The sequence below is a fragment of the Toxorhynchites rutilus genome, chromosome 2 (genome assembly GCF_029784135.1).
Source record: "Toxorhynchites rutilus septentrionalis strain SRP chromosome 2, ASM2978413v1, whole genome shotgun sequence".
Taxonomy (NCBI): domain Eukaryota; kingdom Metazoa; phylum Arthropoda; class Insecta; order Diptera; family Culicidae; genus Toxorhynchites; species Toxorhynchites rutilus.
Window position 1 is genome coordinate 280,367,555 of NC_073745.1, and position 20,919 is coordinate 280,388,473.

The 20,919-nt window shown below is 37.1% G+C and overlaps 1 protein-coding gene across 1 annotated transcript in view; it reads right to left on the bottom strand.

The window, feature by feature from the left end:
• Positions 1-19,897: 19,897 nt before the first annotated feature.
• Positions 19,898-20,919, bottom strand: part of LOC129771853 (ecdysone-induced protein 74EF-like) — a 208,912-nt gene continuing 207,890 nt past the window's right edge. Inside the window, exon 6 of the mRNA XM_055775946.1 lies at positions 19,898-20,186. Coding sequence (XP_055631921.1) covers positions 20,110-20,186 — 77 coding nt within the window. The 3' untranslated portion in view covers positions 19,898-20,109. The remainder of the gene's footprint in view (positions 20,187-20,919) is intronic.

Consider the following 20,919-nt stretch of genomic DNA (forward strand, 5'->3'; position numbering starts at 1 on the left):
TGATATCATTTAGTAGCAGGAATACATTGGATTTATCTTCAGAGCATAGAAAATTGTAACTATTATTTCTCCACAAGGTCGCCCAATTTTCTTCAGGGTGATCATTTTCTACACTAGGTTTTATCGGAGTATTTCTGAGAAACTTGTTATACATCTGTTCTATTTGTAACAATGCGCCCCTCATTTGAGCTGACTTTTAATCAATCACCAGAGGATTATTTGGTACGTATTCACCTTTTCTGAATTATAGCACTCACAAATATTGTAAACATCATACTTGAGCACCATTTATATCAGATGTATATATCTAAATCATGTAATCAATGCATCTCGATGTCCTTAATTATGATCAGGGTTTATCCGATGCACTGATGTTGTCCGCGTGATTACTATGGCAGCCGCTTGGCGCGCTGCAGTTTGTTTGTTTTGTTTTGTTGTCATTCGCGCGTAGGGTAACACGGGGTGAGTTGGACATACGGGGTGATTTGGACCACCCCATTATCTCAAAAAGTACGGCTCAACTTGGATTTTTTATAATGTCATCTTCTCTTATTGTTGAACCGTATGTAACTAACGTAAAAAAAACTTTGGTAAAATTCGACAGGTGGAAGGAAACGGTAGCATGAACACAACAATCACTTTGATTGTCAAAAAATGTGAGTTTTCCGATCGTGATTTAAGGTTTTTCCCGCTGATTAAACAAACTTTTCGTGTATTGTGCAGTAAAGTTCTGTTCGTTTACAGAAGAGGAACAATTTGATGCAGCGAAACTGTAAGTTTGTTAACAATAAGTGAAATTAATTGCATTTTAATTTTTGCATGTTGTGTGGGGTAACATGGACACATTTCTGTGGGGTGAATTGGTCCTACAGGTTTGAGGCTTTTCTTCGATATAATTGATTCCAGATGTCACGAAAATAATAAAATAGGATGGGGCGAACAACGTTGAGAGAAGGAGGAGCTTGAAAAAGCAACTAAGGCCATCAAGAACGGATTTTGTTTGACCACCAACGAAAGTGTTTGAAAATGCTCGAACAACAGTGAAAAGATTCATGCAGCATTCGATGGTCTCAATCCAATTTTTCTGGTCTGGAATCTGGCCAAGACACCTGGTATCGATCCCAGAACACTGTTACTGATTGTAACATTATCCCAAAATACTTTACATAAACATAAGTATGTTTTTTTTCGATGAAACACACCCCGCAAGAAATTTTATTGTCCAAAAACCATCTCTTTTATTTTATGATATATTTGATAGTTTGAAGCTTGATATAATGATTAAACATTATTGATTGAGAGAAAACAAGTGTAGCTCAGTATACAACGTGACATTTTTGATTTAGACCGTATTGGTTTGGAAATATTAGGCGATTTGCTTAGGTGGTCCAAATTCCCCCCTTTTCCCCTAGCAGAAATAAAGTTTCTCTGCGTTGAGTGCTTTCCACCTTTGAAATGCCCAACAAAAGGTAATATTCTGAAGAAAGCCTAAATTATGAATGGATCAATATGATGACAGTAAACTCAAACAATGAGAAATGCAACATCTACTTGTAAATTCCCTCCCTATGTCCGGAAGCTCAGTTGCCAGAAATAACCTTTCATTTTTTCATTGCCGGATTTTTTTTTGCAGAAAGGGATTGCATAATAATTATGAAGATGGTTGATGGCATTAATAACCCTTGGAGAGTTCCATTTTTTTTTTTTTTTTTGATTTTCAATGATGATTTAGTATTGTTTACTATGGTTCTGAAAATTTTCTTTTCTGGAAAAATTTTAACAAGCCTAGGCGACCGCGAATCCCCTAGTCGAAAAGGCTCTTCAATACTGGGTTCCTCCATGCTTGTTCAAAAGCCTTGTTTAGATTAAGTGCGGTCATATCTGCGTGGTGATCTTTCTCACTAACTTCATGTACAATAGCGGCTAATTGTTCGAGGTGATCTTCTGTGCAATTTACCGCACGAAAAGCGAACTGTACGGGATCGATCAGCTTATTAGACTCTAAGGAGATCTTTAGCCGTCTGTTAAATATTCTTTTTAGCTTTTCTCCAACACAACTAAAAGAGTTATAGGTCGGAAGCCTTAGTGCTTGGCCTTGGTTTTGGTTTGCTCTAATTAGTGCTCATTCAAGTTCAATAATGAAAATGTTTCTGTTGAAATCGTACCCCGAATTGGAGCTGAAGTCAATGAGCTCACTTACACATTCGGGTTTTATGGTTTGGAGAATATTTTTATAGTGATGGTTGGACGAGACTGTGGCATAATTTTCTCCAAAAGCTTCTGCTAGTGTTCTATGGTCAACTATGTATTGACCATTAATTAGAAGATAGTATTGATTCCCACGCTGTGTGCTCCCGTGGCCGAGTGATTAGCGTCCCACATTATCACACCGTGGGCTCGGATTCGGTTCCCGTTCTGGCCGGGGTATTTTTTGCCAAAGAAATTGTCAATCTGGAATACAGTCAAGGCGTGTTATCCGGCATAGAAAACTCAACTAAGTAGGGTAGGGCGGGGCTAGTTGGTCATTTTTGAATAAATTTGGCTATAACTTTGTAGTACGAAGTTTTGCGTTAAAATGTTATGTACCACAATGAAGCTTACCTTTTTCCCTTTCAATGAAAAATAACCAGAGAATCAATTATTTGACATTTTTCTTCTTCTTCTTCTTTGTTTTTAAGAGGCTTTAAACTTTGCAGTTCATTCGCCTCTAATATATCTTTTATTTAAAGTCTTTATATTTCAGAATAAATTGACAAACTAACCCCACACAGGGAGTAAGTTGAAAATTATTCGGGTAATCTTTTCTAGCGATTTCGTCTCTCTTCCACTTTGTGGCGAACCAGAGATGCCAGATGTGAAGACATGTCTTCATTTTGAAGATATTTGATTTTGTGAAAACATTTCGAAGACATTATGGAATATGTGAAGACGTCTCCGTATGATAGCGTACGTGGATTTTTAAAAGATATTATTTCCATGAAATTCTATTGGCCGAAAATATCGTCAAAAAAGTAGTCTCAGCGAACGAAGCGGTCTGAATACATATTGTCTCTAGAAGACATTAGTTCATTTGCACTCGAAAATTCGAATGATTGTGACATTGGATTTCTATTATTTTGGCCCTACTATGCAATAGATTAACCTAGATCTTTCAAACGACCACTTCACAAAAGGTTTTCCGGTTACATACCTTTTCTACAATTAGTTTCATGGATATGGTTTAAGTTACAACCAAACTTTGAAAGCTGAAATAAACAAATAGAGTTATCACAGTTCAGTTTTTTTGTGAAGAACTTTCCTACGATATTATGGTGAAGACATTTTCTCGTTCCATGTCAAGACTTTTGAAAAAATCACCTGGCATCCTTGCGACGCACAACCGCTTGCATTCTTGCTTGCATTTGTTTTGAAGACATTTGTACCGTTCGCCCCAAAGTATATAGAAATACCCTCCAGGTATGCTACATTACTAATGCATTATTGTGAGTTCTGATATTCAATGATAGCGTTTATATTTAATGGGAATTTTACAGCAAAAAATATAAATATGACAATTATATTGCAAGTGATTTGTGTAGTGGTTGTCTCTTTTCAAATACACTGGGTTTAGCAGTAAAACATATGCTTTCTATATTTATTTATAGCTTGCGTGATGAAACACGGCATTCCTGAAAATTTTATATGCGTTGCTCTCAAACGAGCAATTTGTGTGACCAACCATAAAAATAATTTTAAAAAACGATTTCCATTAACACTTAAAGCTAATACGTACAATAAACCTTTGTTTCACGTTTGAACCGATTTTTCTCATGGTCATTAACCAGTTTTAGAACACATTTTATAATGCGCAAACCGTGAATGATTTTTGGCAAAATCGGAGCCATGTCCATATTTTTTAACCTATTTAATAAAAAATTATTCCAATTTGCTTATTTTATTGTATCAGTAATTCGCTATTTTTCATCCATAGATCGCTAATTTCTTAGACGCTCAGATTCCAAGATATCGTCACTGACCAACTTACCCCTATGACTAACTAGCCCCGCCATACCCTACTACTAATAAAAACTACGCAAGTAATACCTACGTTGAGAAGGAAAAAGTTCCACTGGGAACGTTAGTGCCACACAAGAAGAAGATTGATTCCTACGATTCTTGCCACTTCACCTTCCAATTTTACTCTTTTGATGACGTTTGGGGATTAATTTCTCTAACAAACATAACCCAGTTATCCAGTTTGGTTTCAAATATGACAAACCTATCTTCGCTATGAGTCTTGTGGAATTCCTTCAACAGAGTGCGGGCTTAAACGGACTACTTGAGCAGGTGTTCCTCAATTTTCTTCGAGCCTCTTTTCTGCTTTTTATATAAATTTTAACCTCGGAAGTCCACCACTGGTTCTAGGGATGTACAATGAAGTTCGAGGATGGTCTGAGAAAAAATTTCTGCTAACCAATTCAGTCTGGCGAAGAGGCGATTTTCAGTATCCAACTGATAGCTAGTCAAATCTGCATATCAAATTTCCACCTTGGGCTAGTGACCTAGAGGAAACCTGGCCAAGGTAAATTACAATGGGAGAATGATCACCATTACAGTTGGCTTCATAGATATTCAAAAGTATTTTTAGACGTTCGAGACAAGTAGATTAGAAATAATAGTCAGATCAATGGCAGTAGTGAAACCAGTAGAGAAATGTGATCTAGTATGTTGTATGTTATTTAAAAATTTAAGGGAGTGAAATCTTCAATTGTAGCTCCTCTTCGGTTAAGGTGTGTACCACCAGGGTTGCCATAATAAAATCTGTGTTTTTGACCTCAAAAAATCTTTTTATCTGTGTTTTTTTCTCAGAAAATCTGTATTAATCATTTTCGGTCGTTTGTCTTCTCTCAGCCACCGCTGCAAAGAAGTATACTAATATTATAATTTATACAACAATGTATCAGTTCACACTTTTTCAAAACGAATTTTAACGTGTTGTGAATTTTATATGGCTAATGAGTGCTTGAGGAAAGGATTAATGGATGTATTGCGGCACTGTGTAAATGTAACGAGCATTGTTCTGTATGTTCAAACTGAAAGATAAACGGCGGAAAACGCCAAACTAATTATTATTGTGATACATGTGGAAGATATCACACGAAGAAAAATTATAGCAATTTTATTTTAAACATAAAAATAAAACATTGTTAGGTAATTCTTATCAACAGTTTACAAAAAATAAAGGAATCTTGTTCATCTTTCATAATCTCACAAAGCCATACATTACTGCTTCTTCAAGTAAAAATAATTAAATAACACGTGTCGAGATTTAATACGACCGCAAAGGGTTAAATTTATAAGTTCAAGTTTGAAGCATAATCTTAGCTTTAGCATCATTGATTGACAAAGTTATTATGAATGCAAATGGAAATTTTCAATGATCCTTAACGCTACGTTACTTGCTCGGATTGGATGTCATACCTAGGGGAGCACAGATTACGTGCCAACGGATCAATGAGAACGTGGTTTGACATTTTTCAATTATTCAATAGTTAGCTTCAAACAATAAATATGTTCCTTTTTTGTAATAAGTACATAGAAATATGTATATTCAATCAATCAATCGTTTTTCTTTTACATTTTCATTGCATGGGTGTACAGCGGGAAGTACTAAACAACTATAGGAAATTGAATCAATTGAATCAAACAATGGAATTTTAGACATAGCGGATTGTAATCGATATTAATCTAAAACTTACTGTTCATGTACTTGATTTTTAAAAGAATTTTGTCTGCCCATAAAGGACAGAACAAAGTTCATATTCCGAGAGCGGTTAATGGTTAAAACAAAACGTATAATGGTCTATGCCCAATGTGATACATATGAGGTGGAGCAGTAGGCAAAATATACTTGAATTAGTAATCAAAATATTTAGTCGTCATTATTTGCATTCAATATGGAATGTATACGGAAGAAACAAAACAATGTCTGAATAAATCTCAGTATCATGATTTTATGAGCAAAATTGCTGATTGTTTATTAAAAGATGAAAATCGTATTGTGCCTTATTTGTAATTTGTGAGTAAAAAGAACATTCGTTTTCTTAGTCCTCTGGAATAGCTGCATTTTCAATTAAATGTTTCTTAATTGTACATTTTGACATAGGACTATGTATTTGATTTCTATATAGGGGGGTAACTCTACGAAAAATGTAACGATTCATTAAGAGTTTTCAAACGCATATTACTCAAAATCGTTGTTGCGACATATGTTGTGTTGTATACCATTAGACAGGGAATTTATCCAGCAGTTTTTTTTATTGAAACACGAACAGAAAGTATAGTGAAATAGTTAACAATTAAATTGATTAAAATGAGTATGATTTTTCGATTGCATTGCTTTCGGGCTTCAGCTCACAATGTGAGTTGATGCGAATTTTGAATTGAGGGGCGTAGAATGAAAGGAGTGTAAGTGATTTGATCGATTTCTCTACATCGAATTTCTCTTTTGGTCATAACTTAGCTGCAAACTCATTCCCAGCTGTATTTGACAATGTGGAAGATAGGTCAGAACCTCATCTATCGGATTCTATAGCAAACACTAATTGGTACGTTTTTGCAGTTGAGTTATGAATCAAAGAAAAAGTTGAAAAAGTTACTTAATATACATAACCTGGCTATAAAGTTACTACAACCCGTTACAACCCTACATAGATTTATTCGACTTAGGCTTATGTTTATGTAGATATTTACAGTTTAGACATGTGTTTAAAAATTATATATGATGATTCCTTGTCTTCTTTTGCATTATTGAATAAACAGAAGAAAAGGGTAGTAATGGCTTTAATGGTGTTTCTGTGTACATTTTTTTAACACAATGTGGTTCGGGATTCTATAACTTTATCTCATCTAACCCGTTTCAAGGGTACAGGTTCATGAAGTGAATATTTTTTTTGACTAGGGCTTCCATTTGATGTATCGAAACAGAAAAAATACAGATTTTGAACATTGAAAAAACTAAATTCGAAGGCAATTACTACACACAATCACAGTCCTATGTCAAGATCCCATCCGTGCCCCTAGGCCCAGACCCATCAACTTATTTTTCTCAAATCTCATACACCTCGAAAACATCGTCAAATTTTTGCGAAAATAATAAAATTGTATGTTTCTATGAAGGTCACACAAGACACACAAAATATCAATTTTGTTCATCTTCTTCGACATGATTCTACAAATATCCACTGCACAATGTCACATTGTACTTATATTCAGCGGGAACGCCGAAAAAATATATGTTTTTAATTGATAAGAAGCTCACTGAAAAAAGCGTTTTTACATGGATATGGAATGCAATTGAATGTAAACACAAATATTGACGTCACGATTCGAGAAGTAGATATGGTAGCGCATGTTATCACACACACACACTACGCTCGCAAACTCTACCATCTGCTCCACCTATAATTCCTACTCATGGGCCTATACCCAAGGGCATGAACGGAAGCTTAACGTAGGACTGTTGATAAAAAAAATGATTTAGGATTTTTTTTTTAATTTATCTTGCCACTCGAACTCCCCCCAACACAGCAAGTTACATTTTCGCATACATTCCACGTTAAATTTTATGGTATAGTTTTATCTAACCAGTAGGGGAAGTAGGAGTAAAGTGGTCATTTTAAGGAACATGCTTTTATACTGCGTCCACATACCGCTAAAATCCCCGCTTTTCAAAGAATATTGTACCTCAATTTTTTGTTTTGTTTCATCACCAGAAAAAAAGTTGTAAAATCTAAAATTATTGAGGTACTTTTGCTTGACTCATACCGGAGGTGAGAAGACCATTATTGTAAGAAAGGTGATTTGCCATAAACGATATCATTTGAGGGCATTTTGTTGGTGAATTGATTGAGAATAAGACATTTTGGCAATCCCCTCAAGGCGCACTCATAAGAGATTCTGCGTACGGATGTAATTTTTGTGACGAGAAAAAAATATATATATAGAAATTCAAGAAGGGACTCTTTAGTGTAAATGTTTGGCAGCACTGACAAGAACCAATAAAAGAATATTCGAATTGAGGAGTGCAAATGATTCGCAAAGTAATAAAAAGTAAATTTGAGAAAATTTTCAAATTAAGCATTTTAAATTATAGTTATAGTTATAGTATAGTTCGAACGCATTACTAAATTAATTTGGTAGAATTTGATGAATCATTCTGGCCTCGCGAGAACAATACACATGCTGGCCATATTGTACTGGTTATTCTTCGCTATGATGGTGAACATTTTTTGAATTTGACACACACATGGTCAAGGCGCCTATATCTTATTCAATCAGCACCATCCTTACACATTTTATAATCAATTCAATCTGTCTTTGCCAACGCATAAAAATAACAACATTGTGTGACGCAAAAACACAGAAGCACTCTGCATCAAATCGATGCGGAGCTTTCAGCGAACAAAATTGCACCGTTGATTGCTATATCTTCATTCATCCTCTGTATCGAGTAAAACTCGGTGTGTGAATGGTGTACTTGCAAAAAAAAAGTGCGGGTTTTGGCCAATGTTCGATTTTTCGAACAGAAATTTCCCGGAAAACGGGAGATAGGAGAAAAATAATTCTTGAACACTGGGGTTTCTTTACCGTCAATAATCAAAATTACACCAATGGCTTTTGTCAAAAAAATAATTTTTACGGCTTGATCGTTGATGGGTTAAATAGCAATATTTGCTCTCTCCGTATTGTCCGTAGAAACAACATTACATTTGCATTCCAAGCGATTTCTTTGATTTGTGTACATTTTTCATTTTATACGACATTGCAACGATCAATGTTAATGCAATTGATCGCTTGATCTGGAATCAGAGGGTTTCTAAATTCTAGAAAATCCTACATACATGATGCCTGAGCTCTACGAATCGGTTGGTATATATTCTATTGCTGTGGACATTGTATCAGCAGTCATTGATCGAAACAGATGCTTCGATCTAACTTAAGAATGATTTGCATGAATTGCATAACATCTAGCATCTCTTTAAACCAAATGTGAAATATTTTTTAACTTATGGCCCTGTCCTTGTCTAGTTTACATAAATAAATTGGTTTCTCGTACCCTGAATCACTTCCTATATTTTCTTGTGTCGTCAAAATTTGGGACTACAACTTTGTCGCGGAAAGTACGGGACTCTTATCAAACGTGGTTTTATACAGTCAATGAATATGACTTTTTTTTCCCCGAAAACGTGTTTTGCTTATTTCTAATTTAGAAAATGTAGACGACCCTTTTTCGTTTTTCTCTTTTTCTTTCTTTAATCGATAAAACAAACCTTCGGAATTTTAGCTTCCAGTAGATTTGAAAAAAATATATCAATAAATGACCGAGCCGGGTCAGCATGAATTTACAAATGCATGTCGTTTGCAAGTCTATTTTTGAGCAGGTTTTTCTAGAATGAGCCTTGTAGCATCTCTTAGAATCTAAACGGTTTGCTGTTGAATGTTTGAAATTTGAATCTTGAAGTCTGAAACAAGACTTTCATGAGCTAGCTAATGAACAAGATCAACTCGAGGAACAAATTGTTTTTGTTAATATCGAAATAGTCTAAATGCGCATTTTGTCACAAGAAATCCGCAAAAAATATTACGTTGCAGTAAAATCGCCAAAGCGCGTATCTCAAATTTCCGCTAAATGCGTTTCCACGCGGATCATTGTCCACCCGACAAATCCCGTTACCCATCGAAAGGCCTTCAATGTTCTTGCAACCGCACCCCTCCTTCTTACCCACCTAGTTGTGGCTCACTTCCATAATGGATCCGGTTACCACGAGTTCTCGGTAGGCTCGGGTACGTGCCATTTTCGTACAAGTACACTTCCCACAATAAATGCGTCCCCGCGAAAATAGACCACCGCTGGAACAGGAAACTCCCGAAAACCTGAAAGCGATGTCAAGACAAAGAGTTTTCTTCCGAATTCAGCAAAAATCACCGTCATCGGATACGGAAATTCGAATGCACCGATAAAGTTTTCCTCACGCTACAGTTGTGAGTTGTGTTGACCGCTTTCTTCCACCAGAATCAGAGTGCGGATTCAGCAAAAATGACAGGCCACTGCACTTGACAGTGACACACTCATGCGAACCAGAACCCGCTATAAACGAGGGAATATGAATCGCGCATTTTGTTCTGATACATGCAATGTCATGCGGGATATATTGAGTCGCAATTGGTGGCTAGGAAATGTTGTGTTCTGCCGCGGATTCCTCTTCTTGAGGAATGTCATCGAGTTGGCTCTAATTACTTTCCAGGAATGCGATGACAGTTCCGTTCATCCATTCCCTAGAATGCATCGATGATGATGATGACGGTGATGAACAATTCCTGCGCAACTCGGCGGAAAATACGACCAAGCGGATGCGCATATATTTGGCATGTGCACAAAAACGCGAATGATCATATGCAACTCGTATGGAGCCGTACATTGAGCGCCGAATGGAGAGAGACGAAAAGCGATCAGCGACCGGTCGACCCTGACCCAATCAACGGAAAGTGAGCAGGCAAAACATTAACATCAGCCATCATCGACTCACTCGCGTTGAACGACCGTCAAAGGTTACCTTTGACGAGTTGAACCGCTTGTTGGAGTACTTTCGAATGACTTCGTTGCACGAGCTTGAATATTTTGCTAATTCCCAGAAGAAGGCGAAAAAAATATGGACAATTTTGCAACGCCGAGCTCGGGGATTGTCAAGTGTTGTCAACCAGCTGGGGTTTGCATTCATCCGTTCCCACAATCACGTCCAGCCACAAATAGTTCAAATCTCACGTAGATCACATTAGTTAGGGCGCATTCGCGCATGACCCGACGGTGAAAGTCAAACCGCCCAAACTGATCGCGGAAGATAACAGCAAAACATTGCTCAAAACCCAAAAGTATGTGGAACTCTGGAACAATAAGTCATATTTGTTGTTACATAATTTGAGGTTTCCACTTCACGAGCTATGAGTACGCACGAAAGGAAACGGATGAGGCTGCGCCTATCCACCTTGCAGTGCAAACATAACCCAGTAACCGATGCACACAATACTATTCCCTCCTGCTGGCGACCCAGAAAGCCACAAGTCGTCCATTTGTCAGTGTGATTCTATTATTTTCCTTATTCATTATCTCCTTCGCGCCTCAATTGCGTTCCCTTCTCGCAGCACGTGATCACTTGTGTGCGCCAGCGATCGCAGCAGACAAACAACAGGCCGAAGGAAAGAGGAAGCGGACAGTGAAGACGCGTACCGCACACAGCTGTACGCATTGTAGGAGCTTTTGCAATTTCTCAATCACCATCTTCGGATCTTCCATCAAAACGGTATAACAGCCCTGGCTGCGTTGCTATTATTCTCCTTACGAAACCCCAATGACGGATTTGTAGTTTTTTTTTCGCGCCCGCATCGTCCACACGCCATTCAGGCTAAATTGGAGACTGTCCCACGACCTTTTACGGGTAAACGGGTTCAACAAACTTGCACATACTGATTCGGTGCCTTTTGGGGGACATTTGAGAGGGGTGGCTTGCCGAATTGCCCAATAGGCAAGGAGTCTACAGAGGGACACAAAAGGCAACCCTCCTGCAAGAGCAAATCGTCGCGATTATTTGTATGATTATCTCATATTATGACTCATCGAGGAAATAGTATCTCATTACATTGTAAATTTATACTAGTTCGACTTAGTCAACTTGCATTAAGTTGCAATAAAAAAAAACATACGCAACTGCTCACGTGCTCATGGAAGTACCAGAACACGATTCCCGCGCCAACTGCTGGCATGCAACTGAGCCACTTGTATGGCAAAGATACATTCAAACTCGTGATAATGAGAGATGGATTATAGACACCGACTCTGGGCTCGTAGATGGATTCGTGCGTAATGATCCAAAAGTTTTAGAATTGGTGGTGAAAATAATCATTTAAACAAAATATTTTTCTATTTGTGTTTTTATTGTTTGAGGTAGTTTCCTCGGAGCTCAATTCATTTTTAAAATCGATCTACTAATAATAAAAATACGTGTTTTATGACATTTCGAGAAATAACGTTCAAGGCTCCGGTGGAAGCCGTACATGTATAACATGGGGCGTTAGAACACTCAGCAGAGTAGTGAAATCACTTGATGTGTGACGTATTAAATAATACGCTATGGGGTTAATCAATGAAACAAATTTTATTTGCTTGACGTCGGTTGCGCGTCGCAGTTACACGACATATGACCCGTAGGAAACAAGGTAAATCACTATATGCAAAGTGAAATTACATTAAAGATATTTTTTTCAAGGTTGGTTTTCAAACATTTACTATAACATTACTTGCCCGCGGTGCACTATTCGAAAACCTCTGACTTAAGTTATTCCAGTACAGTAATTAACATTTGATGCGACATACCGAGGCACCACTCAGTGTCGCATTGGAGGCGATTTGGACCTGTAATTGGACATCGGCGATGAAAGTGGTACAGTGTAGGCATCTGGGGGCGAATTTCAATGTGGGCCATAATTTGGGCCCCGAACTCGATGTTTACAAAAATGTCCAATTAAAAGTGTCACATTACAGGTCTGTCCAATTAGAAAAATGTCGCATAAAATGTAAATTATTGTATTTTAGAAATTTGAAAAAAATCAAATTTTTTTGACGTAGAACAACGTCTTTCAGGAAGGGTACCAAATCAGAAACATTCACGTTTTTGTGAAATAAAGTTAACGTTAATAACTATTTTCACAGCGAATTAATTCTGATACTTTGCATACCAATGGAATCGGAAATTATCTAAGATTCGTTTGATATACTAAACAGTACAATCCACTAAAGCCTAAACAGTTTGAATTAATGAAAACTGGAAGCACTTTCATTTTCCCATACATTTGTTCTGCCGACTTGTGTGCATTCCCTAACAGAGCTGTCAATAACGAGCAACATATTTGGTTTAAACAAGCCATTCGCTATTTGTAGCCACACCACTTCTCGTTGGTTGGTCATCGAAGCAACATGGTTATCGCAGAGCGTCGAGCGGGAGAAGATTGTTTTCTTGTCGGGTGAAGAAGTAGTATGGATTAGAGTTTCTTCCCACAAAGGCCCTTCTCGGGGCAAGAAACCAAAAATAGAATAAAATGAAAACATAGATGCGAGTGAGCTAGCGTAACACAACGAGCGAATGAGCTAGCATAACACACATGCCTAATGCTGATTTCACGAAGATTCAAACACAGCTCGATACAAGGAGGGTATGCCCTCTGTATCGAGGTGTGCTACGACAAAAAAGAACAGCATACGATAATTTTCTGTGCTAGTGCGGATATGGAAGAGTATCCAGAATTTTGGAATAAAGATATACACTACATTTATTTAGATAAACCGTATATTTCATGAGAGTATGCTTTCAAATACTAGCAGGGTAACATTACTGTTGCATGTTGTGGGGTTCGATCACAACTCAAGCGGAATATAGGGGCAAAAGGATTCATAGTTTGTGATCGATATCTGAGTTGGAAGGAGAAAGTCTGATGCGAATTGAACCAAATAAACGAGAAGTGCTGATAACTTTCGACTCTACTCAACTCTTTCGAGTCCTCTGAAGTAATAAAAAATAAAATAGCTAAAAAGATATTACAAAAAAATTTCGATGCATTCTAAAATAATATCCGAAGTGATAAACAAGTGAATTTAATATTATAATTCCGTAGTTCTACGTCGAAAACTGTGGACTACGTCTTTCATTTCTGTACCGGGGTGTAAGTTCAAAGTTTCAAAAACGACAGAATGACGCTGGACTGCAAGGTTTTGAACGTTAATACCTCTTTACCGACTGAATGTAGTGGTGTAATAATCAGTTCATCTGAAAGATAAAATGTCAACGAATTATATGATTGTTACTTATTGGTCCAAAAAGTCGTTTCAATAGCTTAAAAATTGCTTCGAAAGCAAGCTATTGAAATCATAACAATCTAGCTCATTGATGATGATTGGTGATCGCACCTGGAGAAACCGTCATAGCGAATACATGCAAGCAAGTGATTTGTTTTGCTCGCTTGCAATAGTATTTGGGAAACTATAGCGGACACACGCAAGGCGTGAGTACTTTCACTCGCATCAGTTTCTGTTCTGATTTCGCATGGAACTGTCAATTTTTCATGACTTGTTTGCGTGTGAATGCGTCCGAGCGAAGGAATATTCGCACCCATTTACTCATTCGGCTTGGTGTTTCCATGATGCAATCCAATAGCATCAGTTTCTGTTCTGCTTTCGCATGGAACAGTCATGAAAAATTGCCACATGACGTTTAAAACGAAATGAATTTTATGTAAGGTTATATAGACTTTATTTCGTTTTCACCGTGAAGTGGCGCCCTCAGTTTCTATTCTGCGCATAGAGTAATCATGAAAAATCTCGTGTTATTCTCACGAAAACAAAAATGAATCATGTATCAAACATCTTCAGTTGCTTTTACGATGCCTCTCAAATTCCATCGGTTTGTTTCGAGACCACCAACAAGTTCGAAAAAGTTGAATTTTATGTTAATAACAATTCCATTCTTATACTCATCCATCCACACACTAACAAGAAAAGCTTTCATCAATCTTTCAAAATATTCATTCATTCATGCATTAAGAATTGATTCAGACCCAATTTCAAATAAATGATTGTCGAGCCAACGGTGGTCCTACGTCTACCTTGCAGTTATATCACATATATAACCCACTTCTTGTTTTTTCTTCATATTTCTGAAATTTTGGCATTCTAGAATTTGCCCTAGTAAGTAAGGGCTTTTCGAAAATCCCATCATTTACCGAGTTATATCCATTTTAGTGATGCTAGATTAGGAATCGCATACGGTCATAAAAATTAACTTCAAATGCGTTTTTTTTCGAAACATGTTGCACTGAGAGCGAAAGCATACCTTTGAGTACTGATCTGATCAAACTGTTGGATAATATAAAGTCTGCTGTCTGCGGCGACCTCAAGTTCCACGAATATCATTAGCAACGATCAATGAATTTTCATCAAAAAGCAACCGTAGCCCATCGCTTTATGGAATTGATCCAGCACACCAGCGCCTGTGACTGCATTCAGTCTCTGGAGAGAAGTGCTTCTGCAAAATGAGAACAAAACTTTCGGCATCGTGAGAACGATACATAATCTATTGGCGCGTTTTCAGGGCAACCAAACCTTTTACAAAAAAGTTATTAAAAGTTATTACAATACGATGCATTTTAAAGTGATATCCGAATAATTTTATATTTAAACAAATTTTTGTTTGCTTTGGAAGAACCTGTTATTCTAGACGTATTTTTGAGCTTATTGGTGGTGGTGGACTTTAGTTTTTACGAATTCGTGCTCGGCTTCCAAATTGAAAGTCTGGTCAAAGTACAACATGTTGCAAGGTGGATGAAAATATGAAATTTTCCAAAAGCGAGAGCTGTGTTCATTGTTATAGTTACCACCAACACAATCAATTTCATATTTTTTGCTGCCGTTCTGTGAAATATGCTGAATGGTATAATTTGGGAATTATTTGTTCTGAAATGATGCTTTTGGGAGCGTTGGAGATGTAATTTTGCTAATAGGTACCGGAAAAATACTCGGATATTCGATAAGTTATTTAAATTGACAGCCCTTGTTATAGTCCTACGTCTCTTCGGTTATGTCCCCGACATTACCCACCCGTTTTTTCCGTTTAGTTTTTGTTTTATCATTAAAAGATAGTTAAACAAAGAATGACATAATGGATAGTAAAAATATACTTTTTCTATATTTTCGAAGCCCGAAAAAACGTCCGAAACTCTTGCCTCTACATTAGAATACCCCCTTAATTCTTGGGAAAAAGAAGAAACTCATAGAGTGCCTAAAGGAGTGAATACGAAATATAAGATAAAAAGAATAGACTCGCTATTTATGTATTTTCCAGTGCTGTAACTGTGCTGCAAATATTGAGCCATCTCAAAAGTCTATTTTTTATCGAAGGTAAACATGTGTCCTTCCTCATGCAAATATTGTTCTTTAAAGTTTGAGTCGATTCCTTGCCTAGTTTCCACAGCCTGATAAAGGGATAAGAGCTTTCTTTCTCTAGACCAGAGATTTTCAAATGGTGCTCCGCGGGAAATTTGTGCTCCGTGAAGATATAGCAAATGCTCTCACTTGAAAACCAACCTTGGAAAAAAAATACTTTAATTCAATTTCATTAGGCATACCTCGCTATACAGCCGCTCTTTATACGGCATTTCGCTATAACAACCCTCTCCACTTAAGACACGTTTTCGACCTACGGCCTAAAGTGATTCGCTATAACGACAAAAAATAGCTTTGCGATGTCGATATACAGCTATCCCATGCCAAATCGATACAGTGGTTCTCAGATTTTTGTTAAATTTGGTAGTCATATGTCGATATGTCTAGTAGTTCAAAAGTTATGAAAAGTTATGAGAAATTTTTGGAAAAAGGAGGAAAAATTGGAAAAGGGTAACCTAATGAAAAAATTAAAAAGAAATAATATGTTGCGATAAGGAACAAAACTACCAAATTTTACTAAAATCTGAGAACTACTATATCGGTTTGGCATGGAATGGCTGATTACATATACACCCATACCTCGCTATACGGCCGCTCTTTATACGGCTTTTCGCTGAACAAGCTTGGAACCGATCCGATAGAGGAAGGAAGGAAGGTATTGTATTATAGAAACTTTAAACTTTTGCAGTTCATTCGTCTCTAGCCTTGAGAAAGGCCCTTTGAAAACTCTACTCTATTCTACTCCAGCGCTACCACCTCCGCCCTCTTGCCTTGAGAAAGGCACTCGATCCTTCGCCGTCCAGCCCGTCCAGCAACGATGTTGTCCAGTCGGTGTCCACACAAAGAATGTCCGATAGAGTTTGTATGAATTTGTATTTGTATTGGAATAATTGATTCGTTATACGGCTTTTTTCATAGCGGCACAGGAACGTATCTAGACCGTAAAGCGAGGTATGGGTGTACATATTTTATGTAACATGTAGTTGTTTCATTTTTGTATTATTTTATGTTTTGACGTAGGACTACGTCTTTCATTTCTATACCGGGGTGTAAAATCAAAGTTTCGAAAACAAAAGCGCATACGCCTTAGACCGAGATTTTGAGCGTTAATGGCTCCTAAACAACTGAACGAAATGGCATGATAAACACTTCATTCGAAAGATAAAATGCATGTTGTCGCTGTTGTGGTGAAGCTCTTCGTTTTTCATGAAAGCGCGAATGAACGGTGTCACCAAGAGCCTGTTTGTGCACCTTAGGCCAGAAGGGAATCCATCAGGAGGAGAGTGATGCCACAAGCGGTTCCCCGGGAAGATCTCGAAGCAGCCGCTACACACACACACATACACGCGCGGAATTCTTTCCGTTTGGATGCCATTCAGCATCGAGAAAGATCCGGAAAATAATCTGCCAGTTCCTCTGGGAATTTAAAAATACATTCATGTGAAAGAGTTTATTTGAATGTTTTCTATCCATGTAACACTGTGACCAAATACATTTGGTTTTGTGATTTTTCAATCAATCGCAATTAACAGGATAGCTTCTGAAGATTATTCTTCCCCATCAGTAGGATATTTCCGTATCCAATATTGGATGCATAAAACCTTGTGCCTCCAACGTAACGCTCTCGTTTTCGAAGTCCCCCAAATATTCATTCATTCAGAATGAATTCAGATTCAAACAAATGATCTCTAAATAAACGATAGTCCTACGTCACCCTTGCGGTTATACCATAGACATAACCCACTTCCTGTTTTTTATATATGTGTTCAATTGAAATAAAAAGATAAAATGCATTTGAGTGATAAACCATTCTACAAATTTAATAAATTTGGAACCGGTCCGGGTGAAATTATATGCATTGTATTAGAATAATTGATTCCTTATACGACTTTTCGCTTTGCGGCCCACGTCAACTTTGCGGTTATATCATAGATATAACCCACCCATTTTTTATCTTTTATTTTTTACAATCTCTTACACGTTTCTTTTTTTTTCTATAAAATATCTATATTTGCTTCACAGTTTGATATGTATTGTATATGCCCAAGTCTTCCACCTGTGATGCTAACAACCTTGAGCTACTTTCACTCATCGTCGCTGGCGAAGCGTTCGTCACTAAGAATCTCCTTCATGTAGGCAATATTTTATATGTTTTATATATTCGATAGCTATGATGATTTTAATGCAATGCCCAATGTAACTAAATCAAAGAATATTTTTTTCAAGGTAGATCTTCAAGTGGGAGCATTTGCTATAAATTTGCGGAGCACCATTTGAAAACCCCTGCTCTAGACAAATAAAATAACGGTATTGTAAATTAAATCATAGAAGAGGTTAAATACCGCAAAACAAATCCGAAGCAGGTGAGTAACGCCACTTAGATCATCTTCGTAACGTAACGTACCTAGTAACGTAATTTATTGGAAGCTATAATTAAAATCATCATACCTATCGAATATCTCAAAACATTGCCTACATGAAGGATATTCTTGGTGACGAACGCTTCGCCATCGACGATGAGTAAAAGTAGCTCAAGGTTGTTAGCATCACAGGTGGAAGACTTGGGCATATACAATACATTTTAATTTCAAACTGTGAAGCAAATTTAGATATTTTATAGAAAAATAAAGAAAAATGTAAGATATTATAAGATATAAAAGATAAAAAAAATGTAAGAGTTAAAAATGATTTTATAGAAAATATGTAATGGTCAATGATTCACAAGAAGGAGTATTACTCTCTGAATTGATCTGCATATTATCCAATGAATTCTTAAATCTTATCTCATATTGTTTATCTGTTGCCGTGAAATTATTAAAATGTTTGATTATGATATGGTTACCAGTTTTGAGCGCGGAAGATGAATCATTTCGAGAAATAGGCGTAAAGTTATTAATTTCTGCAATACATGGCGATTACTTAATACTTACGACTGTCATTAAGTTACGACGACGGTCACGTTTTTATGAAATAAAGTTAACGTTAATAACTATTTTTGCCGCGAACGGATTTTGGCGATTTACATACTAAACGAATTGGAAATTCCCTAAGATTTATTTAGTATGCTATACATTAAAATCCCTTGGTTTGTAAATGGTTAAAATTAATGAAAACTTTAAGCATTTCCATTTTCCCATACATTTGTTCTGTCCATTTGTGTGCTTTCCCGAACAGAACTGTCAATAACGAGCAACTTATCGACGACCAACGGAGGGGAAATCGTAGGATTTAAAGTCTCCGTGAACAAAGGAAAAGAATAAGAATGAAGGGGAATACCTGCCTAGAGTATAAACAGTGGATCTCGCTGAGGCAAATTTTCATTCGGCATCGGACTGTTGAGCAATCCAGTTCACTTTGCTTTCGCTGCGCTTCGATCTATGATTGGACCCCACCAGTGGCAATTCAACTTGGATATCGTCGTGTGGTTTTTCCAGTTCGTTTTTCGCGTTATTCGTATCGTGTGTTTTCTTTCCGCGTCAAAAATTGGATGCTTCGCATAAAGTACAAGCTGTGTGGCTTAATTCAGTCTTTTTCCAAGCAGTTACCATTGTTTGTTTTCCGTCATCATAAGGGCTTCGTTGGTGCTTTTGACATTGCATGAATGCATTAAACTGACGTTATGACGAAGCAGGCGTTAAGGTTGTGCGCCAAAAAATCATTTGAGGAATACTAAGCATCTTGAATGTCGTACTGGAATGTTATAAGTTATTTGGGTTCGCGTGCCAGTCGCAACACTGCCTTCAACTAGGATTGCATTTAAGCTAATATTGATCATAATGAAGCAGTGCTACTGTTTTCGATGTTGTTGATATTACAAAAAGAGTTTATTTCGCTTGTTTAGTCACCAAGAGAGTAAATGTCGTACTGGAATTTTGTATGTGATTAGGTTTCGCTTGCCAGTAGCAAAACTTCCTCCACTAAGGGTGATAGCTGCGCTTCTCTCGAGCATGAGAAAGTAATGCAACTTTTTTCGAGGCCAGTAATATTAACAGAAGCGTTTCTTTTGAGAATTGCGCACTATGATGAGAAGTGTTTATATTCCTAGTAGTTTCAAGCCACCAATGTATGGCTCTGTATGCATGCTATGGCGAACGCTTGTTTGGCGCTTGGTTTACGTTGTACGAACGATGCGTAGAGGTGCCATTCCTTTGAGACAATACTGAAAAACATGTAGCATGATATTAGATACTTGCAAGTGTTATCATTGTTGTTTCCATGCGGTGCCAACAATATATTGATGTAGTTATGAGATGTGGAATAATGGTGCTGATGCAACATGTATTCAATCGACTGTAGCCGAGTCTATGTCAAATGCGAAAAAGGCCAACGGAATAACGTTCGAGGTAAATTTTCAATGCATTGACATGAAATAAATTGCGACATACGATCAGCTAGTGTATTGTTTTGCGAGGGCAAGAATGAATCATCAATCAATCATCGTCAACTGATTCTACAATGAAAAAACTATTTCAGAGATTATTCTACTAAACAGTTGTTTCTAAAATTTCACAGCATTATAGATTAACATCCGAAGGTATAAACAAGCGACTTCTATAAAATAAAAGTCACAGGAGGGTTGTGTCCGAGACACGACCGCATAGTTGACGTAGGATTCCGTTAGGCTATCTGTTGATTTCAGATATGTTTGAAGAATTACATCGTTAAACTCTTTGATAATGATTTTGCTTTTAATGTCTCTGTTAGGGAACACATTGTGGTAGGAACAAAAGTTTCCTCTACTAGTGATTACCGATAATCGTTCGATTAATCGATTAATCGAATACTTTCTACAGAAATCGATTATTAATCGAATGAATACTGCGCAACCAATAATCGAAGCGAACGAATAATTTTCGTCGATTAATCGATCCAGAGAAAAAAACCTACGGCCG